Source organism: Lycorma delicatula, chromosome 3, assembly GCF_047948215.1.
Source record: "Lycorma delicatula isolate Av1 chromosome 3, ASM4794821v1, whole genome shotgun sequence".
Classification (NCBI taxonomy): domain Eukaryota; kingdom Metazoa; phylum Arthropoda; class Insecta; order Hemiptera; family Fulgoridae; genus Lycorma; species Lycorma delicatula.
The window spans coordinates 154900983-154926313 of NC_134457.1; the positions used below are offsets into that span (position 1 = coordinate 154900983).

Consider the following 25331-nt stretch of genomic DNA (forward strand, 5'->3'; position numbering starts at 1 on the left):
TTACGTCTTTATAATACACAGAAATTAATTTTGTTAATATATTCACATTTTTATTGAGTTGTCTGATAAAAATTTTTATATTTTCTAAATTGTTATTACCTGTATAATTTTTAGCGTAATTTAATTACATCATTCAAATCTTATGTCCAGTTGTAATATATTATTCTTGTGTTATTTTATCTAGTAATTAAAAAGAAAGGTGATGCTTGTTCCTTGAATGATCATTAGGTTTTGAATGGTGCTATGTATAAAAAAAAATATCTACATATAAATGTATAATACAGTAAATAAATTTGTTGTTTAATTATGTAAAAATATGACTGTAATTTTATGAATGTAACAACTTTAATCGCTGTTAGTAAGTCATTCATTTATTATAATATTGTTGTTTGGATTGATCGTAAAGTTTATCAGATGACCATTGTTTTACCAACATGTTGGCTGTTTGTTTGTTTTTAAGTGTTTAAAAAAAAATCTTGACTGTTATTAATTGTTTGACTGATGTCATATATAATGTACTTCATGTACATATTAGTGTACAACTGTGATGTTTGTGGCACAAGGGTGGGGGTATGCTTATGGGGTAGAGAAAGTGAACACAGGGTCTCACATAAAAAATAGTGTTATATATTTTCTCTGTACAAATACAACGTAATATTGTATTATATTAATCTAGAATGTTGTTGTACTAGCTGTTCATAAATACTACAAGATATTAGTACAGTAATATTTATCTTCATACATTATTCTCATTTCCAGATTCCCTATATTAATCTATTGTTTAAAGTTTTTTTTTTTTTTAATTTATAGTGAACTAACCTTTTCTTTTACTTTCCTGAAATTTTAATGGTTAGTACTATACTTTTTTTGAGAAGTTTTCTTAAACTCTTTTACCGATTGTACAGATTATTGTAGTCTTTCTCAACCATTTAAGTTTCACAGCCCTCTATCATACATTGTTTGTAGCTTTAGACCATTAATAAAATTAAAAGAAAAAGAATTTTCTATTGTTTTAATCAGTTTTTCTATTAACAGCTTTAAATATTCTAAAGACTTGAAAATTTTTTATGAAATAATATAGCAAATTTGTATTTAGGTTTAATAAACTAATTGAAATCTCATACTAAAAACTAATGTGATATTAGTAAATAAGTGTGTTATTTGAACTTGAAGTTTTAAAATTAACAGTGTTTGTCTGATTTGATGGAGTAAATTATTTTTAGGTTTTTAACAAATTTGCTTTCAAAATTATCAGTTAGCCCTTCCAAAATTATATTATCAGGATGTAATCTTTTTTCAGTTTCGATTTACACAGAAATAAATAAACCCTCTGTCTCTGCCATCCTCATGGATAGAATGGATGGAGTATGGTTTTCTTGTTGGAGCAATCAAGTTTTTATAATACATTGTTAAGTTTTAATTTTATCAATTTTTTCTTTAAAGAAATTAATTGCACCGGTTGAGAATGACTGATTACAGTTTTTGTTTTTCCTTTTTAAAACTGTTTTGTACCTATCTTCACATATATATAGTTTTTTAAACCCTTGACTTTCATAATTGTAGAAAATTATATTAGAGCTTTTTTCATTAATTGAGATTTTATTATTACTTTGTTTTGATTTACGATTAATTTTACCATATTTTACAAATTAACATCAATTAGTACTTTAAAGTAAGATTGTACATTTTTAATTTTGCATTAGTCCATTTAATTTCCTCATTTAGTCAAATGCCTATTGGGCAAGTCATTTCATTATTTTTATTGTTTTATTATTATTAATATTATTATTTTTACGATTATTTTGATGACTTACTTTTTATAATAATATTTTTTGTTGACAGTTAATTAAATAAATAATTAATTGTATAATATGTTAACAATTGTAGGCAGGCTACTATGTATTACTGCATGTATATATAATATAAGAATGGTGCCAAGTTGAGATACATGTCCACATATATTACATTATTTTCATGAAATCAGTAAAGCAGACATGCATCGTAACACGTTCTCACAACACATGAACAGATAAATAATACACAAGTAACATGTACAAGAGAGCAGAAATCTTTTATTGTAGTTATCATAGTAGGTTTGTCTGCCATTGAAATTGTAGAATTATTATTAGTGTCAAAATATTCTCTCAAATCAAAGTGATTAAGTACGATTAGTATTAAGTAAGTTTAATATAATTATGATTATTTTATTATTAATTATCATAACAGCATTAATTTTTTGTGTAATCTATCCAAAGTGTAGAGAATATATATGTAATTGTATATATATATAATCACCCATTAGTCATCACAGAATAATGCTTTTTGTATTATTTAAATAATGAATAATAAAAATAATATTTAAAGAGATGATTATTTTTTTAGATATAACTATACTGCTCTAATATATCATGAACAAAAATGTCATAGCTGTATATATTACATACATAGATATATTTATTATGAAAAATGCTGATGATTGATTATATATAATTATTAATAAATAATGTTATTATTACAATTATTATTATGTATTAATGTAATTTTTATTTCTTGCATGATAAACAGAAAATGTCGGATTTTTTTGTTTAAAAGAAAAATATCCGTGGCTGTAAGTGCAATACCATCATTAGAAGAAATGTGTTAATTATGTAATTATATTCTTTGTAGCTGGTTTAAAAATATATAAATTAGACACAATTAATTATTTGTTACATAATGTTTGAGAGGAATACATTTAAGAAATGAATAAAAGTATAAAAAAAAAAGTTATAAAAATGTCTTGCTTTTTTAAGTTTTTGGTACTATCTCCTACCTCTTATAAATATATTAAAATTAGTTAAGTTCAATAATATTAGCACATCGAGTAGGTCTAGTGATGAACTCTTCATCACAAATCAGCTGATTTCGAAGTCGAGATTTCTAAGGTTCAAATCCTAGTAAAGGTACTTTTATATGGATTTGAATACTAGGTAGTGGATATTGGTGTTCTTTGGTGGTTAGGTTTCAATTAACCACACTTTTCAGCAGTGGTCGACCTGAGACTGTACAGGACTACACTTCATTTACATTCATACATATCATCCTCGCTCATCCTCCAAAGTAATACGTTAATGGTGGTTCTGAAGGCTAAACAGAAAAAAGAGAGAGAGAAAGTTCAATAATATTATCAGTATTATTAACAAGTTTGAGCATTACCTGAATATTTCATTCTTTCTTACATAGTTAAGTGCTGTTTTTCAAATTAATCAGTCAACTGGTTATAATACCTAGAAGGCCTGAGAATAGTTTGGATGTTGCTGTATCACCTCGGTTCATCAGGTTTCAAATTGTTAAACTAGAACCTAGTATCATGGTGATGAAACGTGCATTCAAAGCAAGATAATGTTTTATATATTTCTTCAAAACTTTCCCTCATTAATTAAATCAATATATAAAAACTTTTTTGTGTAAAGAACTTTTTATGGGTTTATATATTTGCACATTTGTAGTTGTTATATGACGTAGATAAGAAAGTATATTGGTTCTTATAGACAGAATAGCTCTGCAATCATAAAAATGGATTCTTTGTTGAAAAAGACCCAATGAGTTCTGTTTTCCATAAAACAAAATTTTTAACTGATATGGTTTCTGTAATGAAATTTAGATAAAATTCAAAATAATTCTGGTTTTGAATTACAGAAATTGGATGAAGTATGTCCAAGTTAATTGTTTGATGACTTTCCCAATGAATGGAATTCTGTAGGTTGCCATGGGAGAATGGAATGGAAGAAATAAAAATTGAAAATGTAACTAAAAAATATTTATTTGTAATGAAACTCCATTGATAAAGCAAGTTTAAGTGAATTTTTTATAGTAAAAAATATTACTGTTGAGTAGAACTGGGGATTTGACTACAATAGGTGATAAGTTAATGTAAACATTTGATACTCTTAAAGTGATGTCCCCATATATATTATTTGTGATATGCTGAACATCACAGGAAATTATACATGAAAAAAGGAGACCTTATATTTATACATATTTGGAGATTTGTGATAATGATAAAAAATGAATATACGAAAGAAATGTTACATTAATAAATATAAACAAAAATATAAAATGACCAACCACCAGATTACTTTCAAGGATGATGATTTAATTAAAAATATAATAAAAATGCAATTGAATAGTTGACAAAACAACAATAGAACAAAGGAAAATGCTACGTTTTAAAGATTAAATTATTCTAATGCTGAAAAGCAAAATATGTACACTTATATCTTTCAAAAGTTTACAATAAAAAATATAATTGTGGAAAAAAATGACAAATCATTAAAGAATATATTTAGTATAATAAATATGGAATTTAATACCACATGAAGATGCTGAATACTGTAAAAACCAGTTTTTCAAAATTAATATGGTAAATTTAACTTGTGTTTTGGTGGTTTATATTTTATATAATTATATATATATATAATTATTATTATTTAAATTCTATTAAAGAAACCACCTAGTTCAAATATTGAGATAAGACATATCTTACCTTAATTTTTCATGATCCCAAAATTAGTTATGTCCTATTTTATAAAAAATAAATTAGAGCGTAACTAAGAAGATCCAAAATTTATTAAAGGTATCATCACTATTATAAGAATTATGTCAAAAAATCTATTTTGAATTTAATAACAAATATTACATACTTAAGATTATACATTTATAAAATTAAATGTAATGATTGTGATCTAGTTATTTAGGAAAAACAAATAGATCCTTTAAAACTAGGTTCTTGAACATTATAGATATTACAAAAATAATAAATTAGGTTTATCTAATTTGGCACATCATTTAATATACAATAAACATTCTATTTCTGGCTTTAGTAAAGATGACATAAAGTTAATGTAATAGAAAAATATTACATATATAAATACAAAAAGTTCAATTTGCTAAATAGTCAGTGTTTGATGGAGACATTCTTATAAAAACTGCAACATATAACAACAGCATTCGAGTAAATTAATGCACAGTTATCTTTATTTTAATATTTATATTTTCATTATGAAAAAACAGAATTATTTTAATCATAACAGGATGTGGGGATCCCACACAAGTACTTTAATGAAGAATTAAGCTAAGATATGTCTTATCTCAATATTCTGTATTAGATGGTCTATTTAATAGAATTTAAATATAATTTAACAGTACAGAGAAATAATATGAATCATATAAAGATTAATTTCGGTATAGTAAAAATATATATATATATATATATATATAAGTAATTATACAAGCCAAAAGAGCTAGAAATTGGAAACCTGACTTGAATCTTCCCCTTATTAAACTGCTGCTAAAGTATTTATTTTTCTTACTCAAAAAGTGATACATGTTGATCTGTGAAAAGGAGAAATCTTAACACTCAGCACAGGTGATGAAACAAATCTTGTGATTTCTCTGAACAGTTAGAAATATGTGGATTTAAGTATGCCCATTTGTGATAAAAGTTACAGGTGGCGCAACTAATCTTGATGATTGGTGCCACGACAGTGATAACTGCACTTAAAATAATTCTACTACCCTTTAACCATAACATTTGCTTCATTACCTAACAGTGAATGGGTCTTTGTAAGATGTATTGTGATGTTAGTATTGGTACGCAAAACACAATTTTTTGAAATTTTAATCAGTTCAATGTATATAGCTAATATTTTGAACATTTTTTTAGATTTAATTTGATTTATTATTTATATATATAAGTTATTTCAAATTTAATTGGTTCCCTGAAAATTTTTACTCGATATCCGACCATTTTGTGAGAAAAAATATGTTATGCATGTTTCAAATGGTAAACATGACAAGAATTACAGAAGCGCTTGTGTGAAACTAGGCTTAACAATAGTATGCCTACACATAAAGTGGTGTAACATACAGATCAAAATGTATTACCTTCTTAGTGCTGGTGTTAACATTTTATTTTTAAACAGATATTTAAAAGTTAATGTAAGATAACAATTAAGTACACTAAATAATGGAATTGGAAGTTACAGCCGAAAAAATTATTTTTAAATGTTAGAACAGTAAAACTACTTTAATTAAAGAATGAACACCATCCACATTGCAAAAGTATTAGAATTTCTGAGGTTACTATCATCGTAATCATCACTCTCACTTACATCTTGTCGCATATATTCAGCTTCTGTTTCTTTAACTTTATCACAATACACCTTCCAATTTTTTTCACTCATGTCAACCATTTTATTTTCACATAGCCTTTGAACATCTTTGATATCAAAAGTTATGTTTTTGACTTGCTATGTATCCTTTAACTTCTGACCAAACAATCTCGATAGAATCTAAATCCGGGTGGTACCAAGGTAGTCGGAGAACCTCATGCCCATTTTTTGTAAAAGTTTGTCAAACACATAGACATAAATGTTTCCCTGCTTGCTTTTATAAATTCATATAGCTATGGTTTCAGTATTGAGGATTCATGAAGAACAGAATGCTTCTGCAACCACTTTATCATATTTTCTTTTCTTGAATTGGAAATTGGTGATTTTTCTAAAACAGTATTGTGATTTAGTGTGTTGTCAGAAATTAAACAGAATTATTAGGAAGGTTTGGAATAAATATCTCTTCTATCCATTTTAAGTAATTTTCCACTTTCATTTGACTTCTATAATCGTCACATTTTAAATTTGGTTGCCAAATTAGTAAGATGATTGGTATAAAACCCATCTCTCCTCCAGTGTGTGCTGTAATAAATCTGCTGCGTTTCAAAATAGGAATTTTCAGCTCATCACCTGAATCACTAAATCTTGATTTATTTTTAATGTGAGCAGATAATATATAGACTTGTTGAGGTACACTATAAGCTTATTTTTGGTTCTAAATTTTTTACACCAATCACATACTAAGTACACTTTAACCTTATGTTATGTCACTTAGTAAGAATCTTCCTCTTATTTTCAGTTTTTCTTCACCTAAAGCTCAGTTCTTTTATTTATATTTTCTCAAACTCATCTCTTTTCCTGAATTACCAGTGGCATCTTTAAGCATTAACATTATCTTTTTTACCATCGGCAGTTGTTTATGAATTTCATGAAATTCGTTTGTAGCCCATCTCACCATATACTTGTCAGAGACATCTAATCCTTTACAAGCTTTTCACGCAGTTTACATTTTATTGGAGTAGAGAAAGAAGTCTTCACTGGATTCCCGGCTAATTCTTTTAGCAATTGCTTTTTTCTTTTCTCACTTTTTGGACTTGGGATTGTGTCGACCCACATGTGGCTGCTATTGTTTCTTCACATTTTTTAATGTGACTCTTTCTTTGTGTTATCTTCCTTTTTTAACTTTGGAAATCAATCACCTTCGTGTTTCATTGACTCATACACACTATTTATTATTTCTCAAGCCTGCCATTTTAGTTTTTTACAGTAGACTTATGTTCACTCATAATTGTAAAACACTAAAAATACACTTAACATATACAACAATACACTAACACTAAATATATATATATATATTAAATCTTGTGCTTCCTTTTTGTTAATCATTCTTTGTTAATCCACATCGAAGGTAAAACTAAATGCTTATTATAGTATTCAATAAATTTATTATGTTAGGACTTATGTTTGACTTGAAGAAGTAACAAAAGTTTAGAAGTTATATGTAGAATAACAGATTGTGGTTGATCATGAGATGCCTTCTGGTCTGTATTAAGTTGTAGGTTGTGCCTTTTCTAACGCAATAAACAATGTAATGAAACCACTGAAAATTCAAAGCACTTAGACAATTTGTACAATGTTATTTTCAAACAAAAAGCAGCATAAATACAAAGAAAAATATATGCTGTGCCAGTTGTAGAGAATATTGTGATGATAATGGTGATCAAGTTGGAACAAATTTTTTTGCAATTGTTTTTCAGTTGGAAAGATCATATGAAAAAGCAACAAAACCATGATAATCCAGTAGAATGAAAACCTCATGCCAGTGACTACTAAAAGTACATTTAGATGCATGTTCACCCTCAATTATTAACACAACTGCAATGAATATGTTGATGTTCAATGAATATTATTTTTAACATGTCATGTATGCATAAAACTCAGATATATTATTGTTTAAAGTTTGCTTTGTAAAACAATCTGTGGCTGTGTCAGTTCTTTCAAAAACATAAAAATTGTTCAAAATTTGTTCACCCTATTTTAAACATGCTAGAAACAGCACAATTTGATCCCATTTTAAATACATATACAAAAAGCTGGCTCCATTTATTAAAATGTTATAAACTGTGTTCTTCAAGAATTGTTGACTAATAATTTCTTTGATGTTATATAAAGAGTCAAACAAACTTCAAATAAATAAACAAATAAAAAAAACTTGAGTAGAAATTACAAAAATAGTGTAATTTTATTTTATCTAAAAATATTTACAAGGTACTCTATTTATTACAACCTAGTTAGACTGAAAGTAAGCATAATCAAAGGCTTACTTCTATTGGCTGGAAAATAAAAATTTATAACATAGTATAAGAAATGTAAATATAAATCAAACTATTGAAAAACCTGAAAAAAAAAAATTATAATTATTAACATTATAGTTTTATCTAAAACTTATAGAGTCTACAACTAATTCTCAAAATGAGTTATGAGAATTCATTATGATTTTGAGATCATTACCAACATTTTTTAAACGTAAAATCAAATTCGTGCATTTAATTTATAATATCTTTCTTTTGATTTCACTATAAATTTCAATCCATTTCTTTAAAACAGATTATATCCTCTACCACAGGTTCAGTTTAAATTACCGATTCACATTTTATTCAATTATATGACGTACATATTTTGATAATATTTTCATGATTGTTTTTCAAGCATAATGTTAATGAACCCAAAAATATATTTTTTTAGTTGAGAGTTCTAAGGTTCAAATCCTGGTAAAGTCAGTTACTTTTATACGGATTTGAATACTAGATCATGGATACCGGTGTTCTTTGGTGGTTTAGTTTCAAATAATCTCACTTCTCTGGAATGGTTGACCTGAGATTGTACAAGACTATACTTCAGTTACATTCATGCACATTATACTCATCCATCTAAAGCAATACCTTACATTGGTTTCAAAGGCTAAACAGAAAAAGAGAACATATCATGAGAACAACTCTAGTGAATGAGCCAGCTAATTGTATGTTCTGACATCAGTGGAATATTTTTATTACTTACGTGGTTTTGTTTTTATATTTTTACGAATATGCAAAATTTGTAAGTTTTTAAGTTTTTGTTATGTAATTTATATAATATTTATGAGGCTATGTTAAATAATTTTGTATAAAATTGTTATGAGTAAACAATACAATTTTGCTCTTATAAACTTTCTATATTTACTATCTAAGCTACAGTAATTTAAATTTCTTTATTAATTTGTAATTTTTATTGTGAAAATAATCACTACTTAGCAATATGATGGAGGAAATAAACTTCTTTACATTAACCAATCAATTTTAGAACGAATTATTATACTACAATTTCAAGCTAACTTTCCATTTAACAATGAATTGAGGGTTGTGTTGAACATTGTTTATTTTAATTAAAACAGCTAAACCGTTCGTTGCTGATGTGTGGAATTCTTTTTAAAGGTGCATAGTTTGTTTTTTTTTACCAATTTGTTCTTGTTCTAATACTCTTTAAATCAAGCGCTGGATTCCGTGTGTAATAGCTAAATTGACGTCATAAACTTGTTTCTGAATTACGTTGTTACATTATCCCTCTAATGCCAGCCAAATAATTTCTGTTTACATTTATTTTTTGAAAATATTTTACATTCCATTCAATGAAGTATAAAAATTTATTTATATATTTAAATTATAATCTTTCTCAAGCGATCCGTAGATTGTAAGTTATATAATAAGTGCAAATTAACCTCAATTTTATGTTACAGTTGTGCTTTATTAAAGTTACTGCTGATAAATTATTAATTTACGGTTTTATTATAATTATAGTTATGAATTTCGGTAATATTTCTCTGTGATCAGGTAGCAGGGATCCATTTCTTTTTAATTAACATTAGAGGTCCCGGGTTCGAATGTCAGGCATGGTATTTTCACATGCTACTTGTCATTTATCTCATCCTCTGAACTATATCTAACGGTGGTCCCAGAAGTTAAAAAAAGTATATATATATAAAACAGTTGCTTGCACTGAGAACATAAATTGTACTAACATGTGATGAACAGGTGTATTTTGAATGTAGTGGTGTTCACTTGCAGTGATAATCAGCTTGTTGAAAGAGTCCGTTAGTTACTGTTAGGTAATTCTTGTAAATGATATGTCAAATTCTAAAGTAATATTGTTATCATTATTTTGAATATATTTTTTGCTTGTTTGAATTACATTTATATTTTGGGTAAAAAAAGTAATTTGCAGTTTAATTGAAGTTATTTTGTACTCTTCAAATATGTTCAGTAATAAACAAATTCCACAAAGTATTGTGGATTTGAAAAGATCTACCCGGAATCTGAACTATTCGGAAGATCAAGTTATATTACCATTAGAGGTAAGTGCTTTATTTATAAACCTCTCTTCTAGAGTTACTTCATGTAAAAGTAAAGATTGTGTTTTAAATAAGTGAATTACCCAGTTTTATGCAACTGCTTGTCTAAAACTAGATGTTTATTTTGATATTTCATATTTTTGTAATCCTTACGAATATCCACGTTTATGCTACGCTATTTTGATAAAAAGAAAAAATAAAGCTGTAAATTAGTTTATAATAAGACAATTTTTTCGAAATTTTACGATTTTTAAAAAATTTATCCTTGTAATATTTCATGTTATTGAAGAATTTGCAAACGTTGACTTAATACTTAATTGGATGGTTTTCATTTTCTGACGTTTACTACTGATAGGTACTTTAAGCGATACGATAATATGCATTTTCAAGGTCGTCATGATTGTGTTTGATTGACAGAAATTTGAGTAGCTTTTAACGACCATTGAACTTCCAGTTATTAATAATTGAAGGATATGTAGAAGATTGTTTTCAAAGCATTATGAATCTCATTTTATTGCCTGCAAAACATTACTTTTAATAATTTGTTATTTATATGTATTTAAACAAAATGTTATTGCTATTTGACATTGACTGTTTTGTTTTTATTTGAGCTGGAGTTTGTTAAGTATTGTAAATCTTATTTGCCTAAAGATTATATGTAAATTTTGTTCTTTCGTGGTATGTTCCAGCCAGTTACCTTTTCCAGTTTATATTGTTTTGTTTTTGTCAGTTGAAACTGAAATCTATCTGTAGTATTTTATTTGTTCATGTTCAAGTTTACTTCCTTTATATAGATTTTTTTCGTACTATAGTGCATCATATCTTCTAATTTTTTAAATCGTGTTATATATTCTGTGCTTTACCTCCTGAAAATAACATGTCATTTGGATACCTTTAAAGTTTATTTTCCTTTCTCCTATGCCAATACCTTCATTCTCTTCTTAGGGCATTTTCGATTGTATCTTTAACATGTGTATTAACCTTTCTTTCTTTTTCCTGTTTAGCCTCTGGTAACTACCGTTTAGATAATACTTCAGAGGATGAATGAGGATGATGTGAATGAGTGTGAATGAAGTGTAGTCTTGTACATTCTCAGTTCGACCATACCTGAGATGTGTGGTTAATTGAAACCCAACCACCAAAGAACAGCGGTATCCACGATCTCGTATTCAAGTCCATGTAAAAATAGCTCGCTTTACTAGGACTTGAACGCTGGAACTCTCGACTTCCAAATCAGCTGATTTGGGAAGACGCGTTCACCACTAGACCAACCTGGTGGGTATGTGTATTAACCTGTAAATTTATTTCTTTACATCTTTTTGTGTACTTACCACCGATAGGTCTTATTCGCTCAAACTCATCCCTTTCACCTCTTCCTTTCCTCAATTCATATTGTTCTTCTTTAACCATTTCCTCCAATTTTTTATTTAGTTCTCTGTTCAGAATTATAGAAGAATCTTTACTGATTATGAAATTAAACTTATTGTCTTGTGATCTTGATACTTTATTACAGGATGCTTTGTGAGGATTTAAATCATAGTTGTTTATTAAAACAACCCATTCCATTGTTTAAATGACCACAGTCTACATTCTCTTATAATTGTTAATTAAGAGTTTTAATCACTTCTATGGTAGCTCATCTTTTCTTACAGCTTTTCTATTCCCTACATCTTACTTTAAATTTTAGGATCAGTGCTTTTACGACATCCTCTTTAATTTACATACTTATCTTCTGTAAGGAGAACATTTTGACTTTATATAGGCTGCTATATTTTTTCAATAAATTCCCTCCTTCTTTTAAGCATCATTTCCTCATTGTATAATACTTTTGAATCTCTCTTGACAGTTTCTTTAGCACCTGCACTCCCTTAATTAATTCCAAGTTACTGTTTCTGTTTTTTGTATAATTGCTCTCTTCTTTTTAAATCATTTGTGCTTGAGCATTGTTAGCTATTTATTTTTTTGGTTTCTATATTATTCTTATTTCATTATTAGTTTTCTGTGGTGCCTCTTACTTTGTTTAGACTTTCTGTTCTTGTAAGTTTTTAGTGTTACATTTTTCAATCATTTCTCTGGTAACCCGTATCTTATTATTCTTCATTTCTTTATTTGTTCTGCTGCTTTTATGGCATCTTCCATCTTCACCTAAAATTCATTTCAAGTGTTGCTTTCTGTTTTAATTATCTTCAATAATTGAGCTAGCGTTTCCCCTGCTACTTTTCAAATTGGGTTTTTCATATTTTACTTATTTATTTTGCTGTTTCAACTGTTTTTAATGCTTATTTTATCTCTGCTACAAGAAGTATAAGATTGCCATCAGTCAACTCTTAATATCCCATATACCTTTTCATTTCTTGTATGTGTATACCTGAAACGAAAAGCATGTGAGCCTGTATTATAAATGCTTAGTAGTATATATACTATTTTATGAACCTATGCCTTTTCATTTCATATAGGTGTAAACTTATCTGAAAAGCCATAAACCTGTATTGTTTCATGATTGCAGGTTGTGTCATATTTTATATTTTTTGTTAATGTTTGTTTTTATACTATACTTTATAATACAAAATGTTCTAACTGAATCTAAATTATACCTTTTGAAGAATAAATTTAAAAAGGTTCCATAAGCAGCACTTAATCATTTGAAAAAATAAATAATATTATATTACTAAGTAAAATGAAAATTCTATGGATTGATATCTTGCCATATAATATTTTGGAAAAAGTAATTTAAGTTTTGACTGCTTCATATAATGTATTATTATTTATCTTGAAGATATGCGCAGTTGCTTACTTGTGATAGAAAGTTTTTTGTTTTTTTTAATCTATACTGGTCTCTATAGGATCATGATAAATAATTTCATTTATTGGCATCACTTATCTTTTGTTTGCAGTACTATTTTATTTTTATTTTTATTTTTGCCTTTGTTGGGGTCATTTTTTTCTTGTTCTTTTCTTCTGGATTCATCACTTGTGAGTTTTTGTCTAATACCTTTGCGATTTGTGTGTTTCTATCTTTGCTTCTTTTAGTGTTTCTCTTGTTGCTTCTTTAATCTGTTTGAACCACCTGGTAACTGTATTTTTCTTGTTTCCATCGTCAAAGATTTCCATGGTTTGTCTGTTTTCATCTATTCTCATTAAGTGTCCATAAAAGGTAAATATGCATTTCCTATTCGCAAAAGACAGTTTATTATCTTCTGGTAATGTTCATTGGTTTTTCATAATTTCCAACCACCTTCTGCTTTTCTGGAGCATAGTATTCTCCTTTTTATATTTTCAAGTTTGTTTATTTCTCTCTGGTCTAAGATTTTACATTTAGCTGCATATAGTACCTTGGTTCTTATCACTGCAGTGTATGCTTTTCTTTTTTCATATTTGAAATTTGTTTCTTGTTTATATATATATATCCTTTGTCATTCCATACGTTTTTGTGAGTTTTGTGATCCTGGTTTTATGGCTTCTTTATCTAGCCCACTGAATTATATCACTTCTCCAAGGTACATGAAATTATCACCTCCCTTCATTTTACTGTATCTAGTACTTAGGTGTTTAAGTACATTTTTTTATTTATTATGAACTCTGTTTTTGGAAAGATATTCATAGGTATATTTATTAATTATTCATAAAATTTTCTTCCTTCTTGTGTGATGATTGATGGATGTAACAAAAATTTATGCAGAACAGACAGATTTTTTATAAACATTCTAAAAATTAATCTTTGCTTTCAACGGATAATATTTCTGAAATCTAAAATGAGACATATCAAATGATTAACAATGTGACTTATTTAGGTATATTATTGTTACTTTTTATAAACTAGTAATATAATTCTGGAGGAAAGAGAAGTAATTTGGAAACTGATTCTAGAGCTTGAAATAAAGAAAGAGTTATACAATTAAACATCTGAAAATGCTTTGTTATGGAGTTGTACAGGTGAAACATTTTCCCCAGATTTCAGTTCTCCTGGTGTGATGTGGTCATATTGAAATTTTTAAGGCATTGTGAAAGGGGTAAACTTTATGGTTTTATGTTTTTTGAGCTGAAATATTCAGCTCCCAGAACTATATCTCCCATAGTTTTTATCATAAAACAGAAAAATTCAATGACAAAGAAAAACACTTCTTTTTAGGTTTTCAGAACAATAGCTTTATTAAATGACATAAATGTGTAAATTTTGTTATCAAAACTTGTAGAAAATTTAATTCTAAGAAAATTGATGTAATAGTCTATTAAAAACAAAAAAAAATTAACTTATTAAAACCAGCTGATTTTAGTATTTTAAATTTAGACATTTGAAAAATTAAAGATTTTTTTCCTTAAAAAAATACTCATTGTGGTTTATATTGTATTAATTTACAATAATGTTTGAAAATTTTACCATTGACATCAATGTACTTTTCAATTTGTTTCCTTACATTTTCTGTCGTCATCCTAATGATATCTTTCTGTCCTTGATGAGGGCAGTCATATTGACAATGTAAGTAATCAGTTTATCACATGTGACTACTTCTTCTTGCTTGTGTACCTTGCTTTCATCCATCCCCATAAACAGTAATCTAATGGAGTAAGATGGCCGATTTACCGATCCTGTACAATCAATCCATTTACCAGTAAATTTTTCATCTAAGATTTGTGTTACTTTATTTGTGAAATAAAGTAAATGTTCATCAAGGTGTTAGTACTTGTACATGTCAATTTGTTTTGTCTATGAGAAAATTTCAAGCACTAAGAAAAATTGATTGTTTAAAAATTCTAGATAATAAAAATTCTAGAAAGTATGAAAGGGTCTATAATTAGTTGTTGATCTTGCCACACCAAATGTTCACTGAAAAATGCGCTGGAAATTTGATTCAACTACAGCATGTGGATTTTCTTCAGACTGATTTGAATTCTGTATGATATTTATGCCATTGCGAGAAAAAGTAGCTTTGTCCAAAAATAATATGAATGGAATTAAGTGGTAATTATTGTTAACCCGTTGACAAAACTGCAATCATCTGGCATGGTCACCAAGAAGGTGTTGAACTTCTGAACATGATAAGGACACAGTTCATGAACATGTAATGTCCTCTATACTGTACTTTATGGAATGTTGAGTCGTGTAGAAATTGTTCGCTTGAAAATCATAGGACTAAGCTGTACCACATGAAGAATGTTTTCCCTTTTATCACAATGTACTGGTTGACGTTCTGATGAAACATGAGTGCTGGGAAGTATACCATTCTCACGAAGATTAAAAATACTTTATAATTGAAATACTCATCCAAGATACTTAAGTCTGTATTCTTCCACCACAGCTGGAGCACTCTATCACAAAATTTTAGCATATTCTTCATGAGTGAAGAGACATGGCATTTTTCAAAACAGATAATTCAAAACAGAAGCTCTTTTTTTTAAATTAAGTTTCAATTGGAAAAATTATGTACTTGTACAGTTTAAACACAAAAATATTACATAACTTAATTCTCAAAAATAATTAAACAATGAAAATTATTTAAAAAACAACTAAACAACCTAACGTTTATTATTAACATGTAACCACAATTTTATGAATAGTATTCAAATTGATTTTGAAGCATTATAGTTAGTGTGTTGCCAACATAATTTTTCGATGATCTAAATTTAATGTAGTAAAAACAGCTGTTTTAAATTTTTACAAATTCATAACATTTTTCTGTTAAGATTTGTATGTTAATATTTGTTTTTAATAATAAAAGTTTTTATTATTTTTTTTTTGTTTTTTTTTTATAGACTATTACATCAGTTTTCTCAGAATTAAATTTTTTACAAGTTTTGATAATAAAATTTACACGTTTATTATTAATTTAACAAAGCTATTGCCTGCAAACCCAAATAAATGTGCTTTCTTCACTGAATTTTTCTGTTTCTGTTGAATATCATGAAAACTATTGTTAACATAGTTATGGGACCTGTTTTATTTGATTTTAAGGTAAAAAAACATTAGAAACTATCAGTTTACCCCCCCCCCCCCTATATAATGCCTTAAAAATTTCAGTATCAACTTATTTCACTGGGAGAACTGAAATCTAGGCAAACGTTTTTGCTAGCAATAACTCTATAACAAACTGTTTTCGTATGTATAATTATATGAACTTCTTTCCTTATTTCAAGCTCAAAAATCAGTTACCGAATTATATTTCTTTCATCCTGAATCACTCTGTATATTAGATGTAACTAAGATCCAAAATAATTGATTTGGTTTAAAATTTACAAATCAGATGAAAAGAGAAAATTTATTTTATTCCATTTTAAATTTAGAATGTTGCTCAGCTAAAATGTATGTTTTAATGGTATTACATTATTATTTTTAGTGTTATATAAAGAAAATAATGTTGAATACTGTTTATTTATGTAATAAAAAAGTTTCTTTGTACAGATGTGGGTTTTATTTAACTATGTTAATTACTGAAAGGAACATATCTTTTATATATATATATATATATATATATATATATATATATATATATATATATATATATATATATGTGTGTGTGTGTGTGTGTGTGTGTGTGTGTGTGTGTGTGTGTGTGTGTGTGTGTGTGTGTGTGTGTGTGTGTGTGTGTGTGTGTGTGTGTGTGTGTGTGTGTGTGTGTGTGTGTGTGTGTGTGTGTGTGTGTGTGTGTGTGTGTGTGTGTGTGTGTGTGTGTGTGTGTGTGTGTGTGTGTGTGTGTGTGTGTGTGTGTGTGTGTGTGTGTGTGTGTGTGTGTGTGTAATACATATATATGTGTAAAGTAGGTAGTATAAGTATTATTTTTATCATACTGTTTAAATTTTTAAATAATTTCAATATATATAACTATTGGAGTTGCCTGGGGAAAAGCTGTTGTATAAAAAACATTCAACCTGCTACATACTGTCTGAACACGTTACCCCTCTCCTGTCGTAGTTTGATAAATGTGGCTTGTTGAACAATGATTTCTCAGTTTAGAAAGGTTCGTGGGCAGTCAGTATATGTGATTCTTAAATTTAAGTAATAGTGATTGTTGTAGTTCAATGTAAAGATATGTTGTACAAGAATTGTAATGGTTTTATGATATGTAATTGCGATGTTGTCTTGTATTTGATTTAGGCTTGTAATAAGCTGCACAATAAAAATTATAGATTTCCTCGCTTAAATATTCTATGTTCCAAGTATATTATAGATTACTCACAGTAGAAAACACTAATATAAAAATTGAAAATTTACCATATAAAAGTATGTTAAATAATCAGTTTTACCGTGTAAAAATACTGGACGTATGTTGTAATTAATAGATGCATAGTAAAGTAATGTATTCACAGTAAAAAATTTATTTTTGAGAATGTGTTTGTTTATAGTTTTAACATAGTTTTACAACCGTATTCTGGATCAATTTGAACTTCTAATTTCTTTAATAATAGTTTAGAGAAAATTTTTTATGATGCTGGTAAGAGGGAGATCCCTTTGCAATTATTCACATGTTTTTTTATCATTATTTTTTATTTTATTTTGTTTTTAAAACTAGAAGTTTTCTTCTGATGGTCCAACTCGTGAATTTCACAACTTCAAATACCTGGGCACCCTGTAATCTGATTGCCCGGTTTTGTCTTTGGGGTAATTGATTATGTGAGAAGTCATTTCCATTATATAAATTTTCTTGAGGTTGGACATTGCCCAAAATTATACTACTAAGGTTGTTGTGAGCCCTAGAGGGTTTCGGTTTAGTTCATCCCGATAAAGGGTAGGAACTACCCTTTATCGGATTAAACTATCCAGCTGCACCATCATGGAAGCATGCGATCTTCATTGTGTTATTTTAGAGACTAAAATATCTTGAAAAAGAAAAGGTATTCATGAAGATGCTGAATCCAAAAGTAGCTAAACTGGCATTTTATATGTTATTTATTTTTTCAGTTTTTATAATATTCTTTCCAAAGTTAAAATTATTTAGGTAAAAAAAAAAGAAAGAAAATTAATCATATGAAATAATATAATTTTCATATTTGTACAGTCTGCTTTGATATAATTGAAATTTTCATTTCCAAACTTTTCAGCGGAGAACATTTAAAGTGGGACAATCAGCTTTGATTTAGTTTACTGGATCGCCTCCATGCTACATGTATTAACTGTGCGCATGTTTAACATAGCCACATTTTTAGTTTATTTAATCAATTAGCTTGTTATATTCTGTGCATCTATTATTTCTACTGAGGATAGTTAATGTTTTTTGATTAGATGGAGTAGTAGTATATGATATTAATAAAAAAAAGGAGGCAAAAATAAAGCACATAAGTATAAATATTTAATGTTTACATTAACAACTGATCATTTATTCATATTTTGTGAAGCAGTAATGTACTACTGATATCTTGTACATAGCAGAATGAAATTATACTGCATAATTAAATTTCACAATTTGATTTATAGGGTTTATGTGGAGAAAATGAACAATAAATAGAGTAATAAATTATAAATTAATTTATGTATAAATTTTAAATAGCGATATGTTTTTAGAATTGATTACAGTTTATTATAAATTTTAACCAATTAATTATTAATTACTTTCTCTTATGATACAAGTATAGATTTTAATTACATATAATTTAATTTTTGTAATGGTATTTAATATTTTCTATGAATTATGAGGCATATTCATAATGTAAGGGCCGTTTGGTGTTTAAAAAAAATTAACTCGTGAGAAAAGGTTTTTACTTACAGTTTTAGTTTACTACATATTTACTTCACTTTTCCATTTAATCGCCATTCAGTTCTAAGCACTTTCGTAACGCTGCACCAGTTTCTTTAACCCCTTTGCATAGAGTTCGCCACCTGGGAATTGAGCCAGTTGACAACGACAGTCTTGAGTTCCTCGTCGTTTTCAAACCGTTGCCCACCAAGCCACTTTTTAAAATGCAAGAAGAGGAAGTAGTTGCTAGGTGTAGGGTCGGGACTATATGGAGATGGAAGGTAGTCAAAAAGTCCCAACGAAAATTTTGAATCTTAATGGTTAAGGCAGCGATGTGAGGACGCGCGTTGTCGTGAAGGAGGATTACGCCGGACGACAGTTTCCCGCGTCGTCGATATTGGATCGTACATCTCAGTTTGATGAGCGTTTCGCAGTACACGTAAGCTATAATTTTTGATTCACGTTCCTTGAAATCAACCAAAATGACGACCTTATCGTCCCAAAAAACGGTAGTCAACATTTTTCGACTAGAGTTCGGAGATTGGTAAAAATTTTTGTTTTTTTTTGGGGGGAACTTGAATGGCGCCACTGCATTGACTTTGCTTCGATTCTGCGTTGGTGTAGGGTATCCACGTCTCGTCGTCCGTAACAATGTGGGAAAACAAGTCATCTCCATCTTGTCGATAGCGGTCCAAAAATGCTCGTCCACGGCACATTCTTTGCTCTTTGTATTGGTCGGAGTGCATTTTCGGTACCCACCTTGCACACAGTTTGTGATATCCGAGCTTTTATTTGTGACAGTTGCGTAGATAGACGTGCGTCCAACATGCGGAAATTCATCAGCCATAGCATTAATCGTAATTCGCTATCACATCGCAGTTTTCGGTTCACTTGCTCAACGATTTCGTCGGTCTGAATAAGAGGCCTGTGCATCATCACTCCGCTCTTCGTCATGCACAGTTGTGCGGCCATTTTTAAAGTCTTGACACCGTTGTCGAACTTTTCCTTCATTCGTTTTGTAGGTCCACACACTAGGCACAACTCCAGGTGAATTTCAGCAGCTGAAGATACTTTTGGACACAAAAATTGAATCGCAATGCACACTTCACAACTGATGGGAGAAACGATTATTGTGGACATTGCTATCTGCATTCACCAGCTGGCAAACAGCGGCTGTGGCTTTGTAAATAGCCGATAGATAGCTCTGCTGTGTTCAGACCCGCAGATATTTAAATATAAGCCGATAGCCCTTACTTTATGAATATTCCTCGTATGTTGCTACCATAAATTATCTTGCAGATGTTAGAGAGTTTGTACATTTCTTAACATCAAAAACAAAATAAATCTGACACATAACCTCTCTTTTCTGTTTAACCTCTGGAACCACCTTAAGGTATTACTTTGGAGAATGACAATGATATGTATGAATGTAAGTGAAATGTAGTCTTGTACAGTCTCAGGTCGACCATTCCTGTGATGTGTGGTGAATTGAAACCCAAACACCAAAGAACACTGGTGTCTACAATCTAGTATTCAAATCCATATAAAATAACTGCCTTTACCAGGATTTGAACCTTAGAACTCCTGACTTGGAAATCAGCTGATTTGTGATGATGAGTTCACCACTAGACCAACCTATTCTATTTGAACTTACAGTTTTTATAACCATACTGCATAATGTCAATACAAGACCAGATTGAATTCAACATTACAAATTATCTGATTTGCTCATTGAGTCACTCTTATGTTATAGATTAATTAATAAAACATAAATATTAATGTAAAAGATAATGCATTATTTATTTATTTCCCTACATAACTTTTTCCAAATTGCAGTTAGATATGAAATTTGTAACATTTGAAAATTTAAGCGTGATTGGGATTTGAATCCAGCACATTCATAAAAATTTTGTAAAGGTTACTCACAGAATTAAAACCTTGATGTAGAATACCTTTTTGAATAAAGAATAAAGAAAATTTTCCAACATCCATGTAATACACTCCCAAACTATAAATTAGTGCTTCAAGAGAATGAGTTACAAAGTTATACACTAGATAAGCACTTCACAATAATCTATAATGGATTTTATGAAATCATTCTGCAGTAATGTAGAGTTTTGTCAACCACATCATACTAAATATTGCGTTAAAATATAACCTGGAAATTCTGCAGAACTGTGGGAAAGGATCATGTATCAAGATGTTCGAACAGTATGTTTCTCTCATCTTTCTTATCATAAATATAGGTCAGTGTGTATTAAATCATAACTGGAAGTTAATTGTTAAGAAAATTCAGTACCTTTTTAATGTTTTCTTCCATATATTTAGAGATAGAGAAAGAATGTGAAGAGTATAAAATGTCTGTTCTTTTTTTCAACTCTTGCAATACACAATGAATTACAGCTAACCTCTGTAATCCAGTCCACCTTTGTAGTGCATCCAGTCCAATATCAACTAATGTTTAATTAGTACCTATTTGTACATAAAATAGTGAAATAAACTGTAGGAAGTACAGTTTCTTCTGTAAAAATTTACACAAGAGACTGTTACTTTAGAAGAGTCAGTTCTGTATCAGGTTATTAATGAACAGATAGTTTGTCGCAAAACTGATGAACATTAAAGCTGAACACTAAGTATAATTCATTTTTAGTTTCAAATCTTTTAGTTCATTTTTTAGTTAAGACTATTAGTTGAATAGTAATGAGTTTTTCCTAATATTTTTATAATTCTTAAAAATATTTGTAAAAAGAATAACGAATATAAATTGTTACTGATTTAGATTGTGTGACAGAAATCGAGTAATATTACTGAAATGATTAGTACTAATAATGTTTTGAAGTGTATCTACGATAAGAGATTTCTTCACAATTGAATGAACTGGTTGAGTTTTATTGTGTTTCATTCAACATTCATGATCATAAGAAAAACATAATCCTTCTACTTCTAATGTGTGATATTTAATATTAATGCCATGAAGCTGTTCTATTTGATATGATTTTGTGTATCACTTTGTTTTTAATTTTTTTAGGTGGTTTCTTATATAATGGAATTTCTTCCTTATCAAGATAGAATATCTGCTGGACAAGTTTGTCAACTCTGGTATGAAGCATCAATACAGGCTCAATTTTTAAATCATGAAAAAGTTGTATTCAGCAAAGTTTCATTAGAAGATGATGTAACAATGGCTTTAAGAATAATCGATAAAAGTTGTAGACCGTTTCTACATTTTGTATTTATTGAATTGGAGTTAAACTCAAAAATGCAAAAATTTTGGTGGAAAGTTGGACCTGAAATAAAATCATTATCACTGCAAAATTGTGAAATCACTGGAAGAATGGTTATTGAAATTTTATCGAATTGCAAAAGCTTAGAGTTTCTTGAAATAAAAAATTGTCGAGAACCGTTAATTTCTGGAAAATTGTTAGATGATCAAAGTGATGTGCTTACATTAAGGAAGTCTTTGATGAATGTTACAAATCTAAGCTTAAGTTGTAATCGTTATTTATCAGATGCCTTATTTAATCGTTTTGTTTCAGTAATGATTAATTTGAAGGCACTTTCATTAGCTGGTTGTCAAATATCTTTTCATCCTGGATTATATAAAAAGTTTTATCCTAATAGAGCTGTATCTGGTGAACCGTTGTTTGCTTCTGAAACTGTTTTAACATTCTTAAATGTAATACAATTTATACAGAATTTTTCAGATAGACTTACATGTTTAGATTTAAGTCAGACATTAGTCAACAGCAAATCATTATTACAAATAGCTGAATTACCAAATCTTCATTTGAAAGAATTGTATTTACAGAACTGTGAACAATTAACAAATGCTGGTGTTTTGTCTGTGACACAGTATCAATGTTCTTTGGTAGTACTTGATCTAAGCGGATGTTCTCGTGTAACCGATCAGTCATTTATTAGTATCTGTGATAGATTATCTCAATTAAAAAAACTTCGAGTTTGTAATTGTAGGGCTATTACAGATGTAGGAGTTGTTGAGCTTTACAAACTGTCTAATTTAGAATATTTGGATATATCAGAATGTGAACAAGTCACTGGAGAAGGTATTGAAACGTGGTTATACTTTAAAAAAAATAAGAGACTTAAATGGCTTCATTTACGATTATTAAATAAACTGTCTGCTTCAAGTATTATATTTTTAACAGAAAACTTAACCAACTTATTACATCTAGATTTAAGTCATTGTTTTTATTCAGTTTGTGATAAAACTCTTCAAGCAGTGTGTAAAAATTTAATTTTACTTCGTTCATTAAAATTAGCAAATTGTGGTGCGATTACCGATGCTGGATTAACAGGAATGCAAATGGAGCAATGTAGAGTAGATACTGATATTGCTAAACAAATTGATGAAATTAAAGGAACTCATTATATTTCACTGAGAAGTAAAGCTGAAGAAGATATTGTGAGGGATGCAAGGATGAAAGAAACAGTAAAATTGCTGTGTGAAAATAGTCTAAATTCAGAAGAAAGTTATTCGCTCTCATGTCTCAAAGGTATTTCTATTTTATCATTGACTGTTATGTAAAACTATTATCTGAAATTAATTATTGATGTTTATTTATTATCATTTAGGCAAATATTGTGAAATATAAGATAGATTTCTGAAGAAATTAAGTAAGGTTGATGTCGATATGATATAAATATCTGCATCTTTATATTGATAAGTATGGTATATTGTAAAGCAAAAAAATTTTAAGTGTTTTTAATACAGATTCTTAATGAAGCCTGCAATAGTAAGATTGCGAGAATCACTACTTCTATACTTTTATATATTTTTTTTTAGGAAGAGGGAATAGTATAGTGTGTTTTGAATTCAAGCACTCCTTTAGTGGTAGATTAAATATGGCATCAAACAAAATATCCAAAATTTGGAAATTTGGAAAAAATAAGTTTCAGAATTTTTATATAAATCTTTCATTTCATTGCTAGCTGAAGAATGTTCCTCCTTAGGCATATACTGAATTTTTTAACTTAAGGATGGATGTCCTTTTTAAACCTTATAGAAGATAGAATTATTTTCCTAAAAGCAACCGTAGGAATAAAAATACCAAATTTCAGCTTTTATGTATTCAGGAAATTGGAGAATTATAAGGCCCTAGTGAGAGCTTTACCATTATTATGTGAATAAATTTTACCATTTATGATGCACTGTAATTTTTAAGAACATAGTGTGCAAAGTATGTGGTGGACAATTAAGGGGTAAATTGTATCAAGTTGACTTGGTAATGTCAATAGTCAATATGAGCATTTAACATTCTTTGTAGTTTAATATCATTCTGAAGAAAAGCTAACAATCTTAATGTAAGAAAATATTCTAAATCAGCAGATATCCATGGATTTACAAAGACTTTGTAAAGGTATTGAATTATTATTTTCTGCCTGGTAATTTTACTAATATCTGGATTGTATTATTAATTCAAAAATTTGTGACCACAAATTGTTTACTTTCATTCAAATATTTATATTTATAAATTGTCTGATTTATAGTATTGTAATTTATACTTAAAAATAATCTCTTATTTAGAGCGTAATCAAATCTAGAAAAAAATAAATTAATTAAATTAAAAAATTTATTATCAGTATTTTTAATTTCTTTAATTACTATTTATTTTTAGTAGAATTCAAGATGTTTGAGATTGTGTCTGAGGTTTCATTTATATACTACTTAATGTGGTATTGAAAAATATTAAAATTAAGCAAATAAATAAAACATGAGCATATAATATACTTGTATATAATCATATGTCACTTCATTGTTAGTATGAATTTAATATATTAATATATTGCAAATTAGCAAAGAGAATTATTATTAATGGGTTTTTCCCATTAAATCGTAATCAAGTTGCTATGAAAAAGCAAAACAGTTTTATTTCATATTGGCATTTCATGTTTGATAATTTATATACTAATGTTTTGGTAATTATGCCAATAAAAATATTAATTATTGTACAAAAATGATATGATATTTTTTATCAAATTGTTAAGGTTTTTATCTAATTTTACTTTAGTATAGTCATTCATAATTTTGTTTTTATATTATCTAACACAAAAAATTAATGACTGCCAAAGACTACTTTTTTAAATGTTTCTGTTTAACTTTTTTTTTTT

General features: G+C 28.3%; 1 protein-coding gene across 6 annotated transcripts in view; it reads left to right on the top strand.

Moving 5' to 3' along the window:
- Window positions 1–10129: 10129 nt before the first annotated feature.
- Window positions 10130–25331, top strand: part of LOC142322123 (uncharacterized) — a 63738-nt gene continuing 48536 nt past the window's right edge. For 3 of the 6 annotated variants that reach the window (XR_012755781.1, XR_012755780.1, XM_075360837.1), the window contains exons 1-2: window positions 10131–10539; window positions 22231–23716. Coding sequence is in view for 4 of the 6 variants with exons in the window: in XM_075360837.1 (XP_075216952.1) it covers window positions 10441–10539; window positions 22231–23716 (1585 nt within the window). In the remaining 2 variants the exon portion in view is untranslated. Of the gene's footprint in view, window positions 10540–11585; window positions 11812–22230; window positions 23717–25331 lie in introns of those variants that run through there. The other 3 variants (XM_075360835.1, XM_075360834.1, XM_075360836.1) reach the window with 3 other exon arrangements.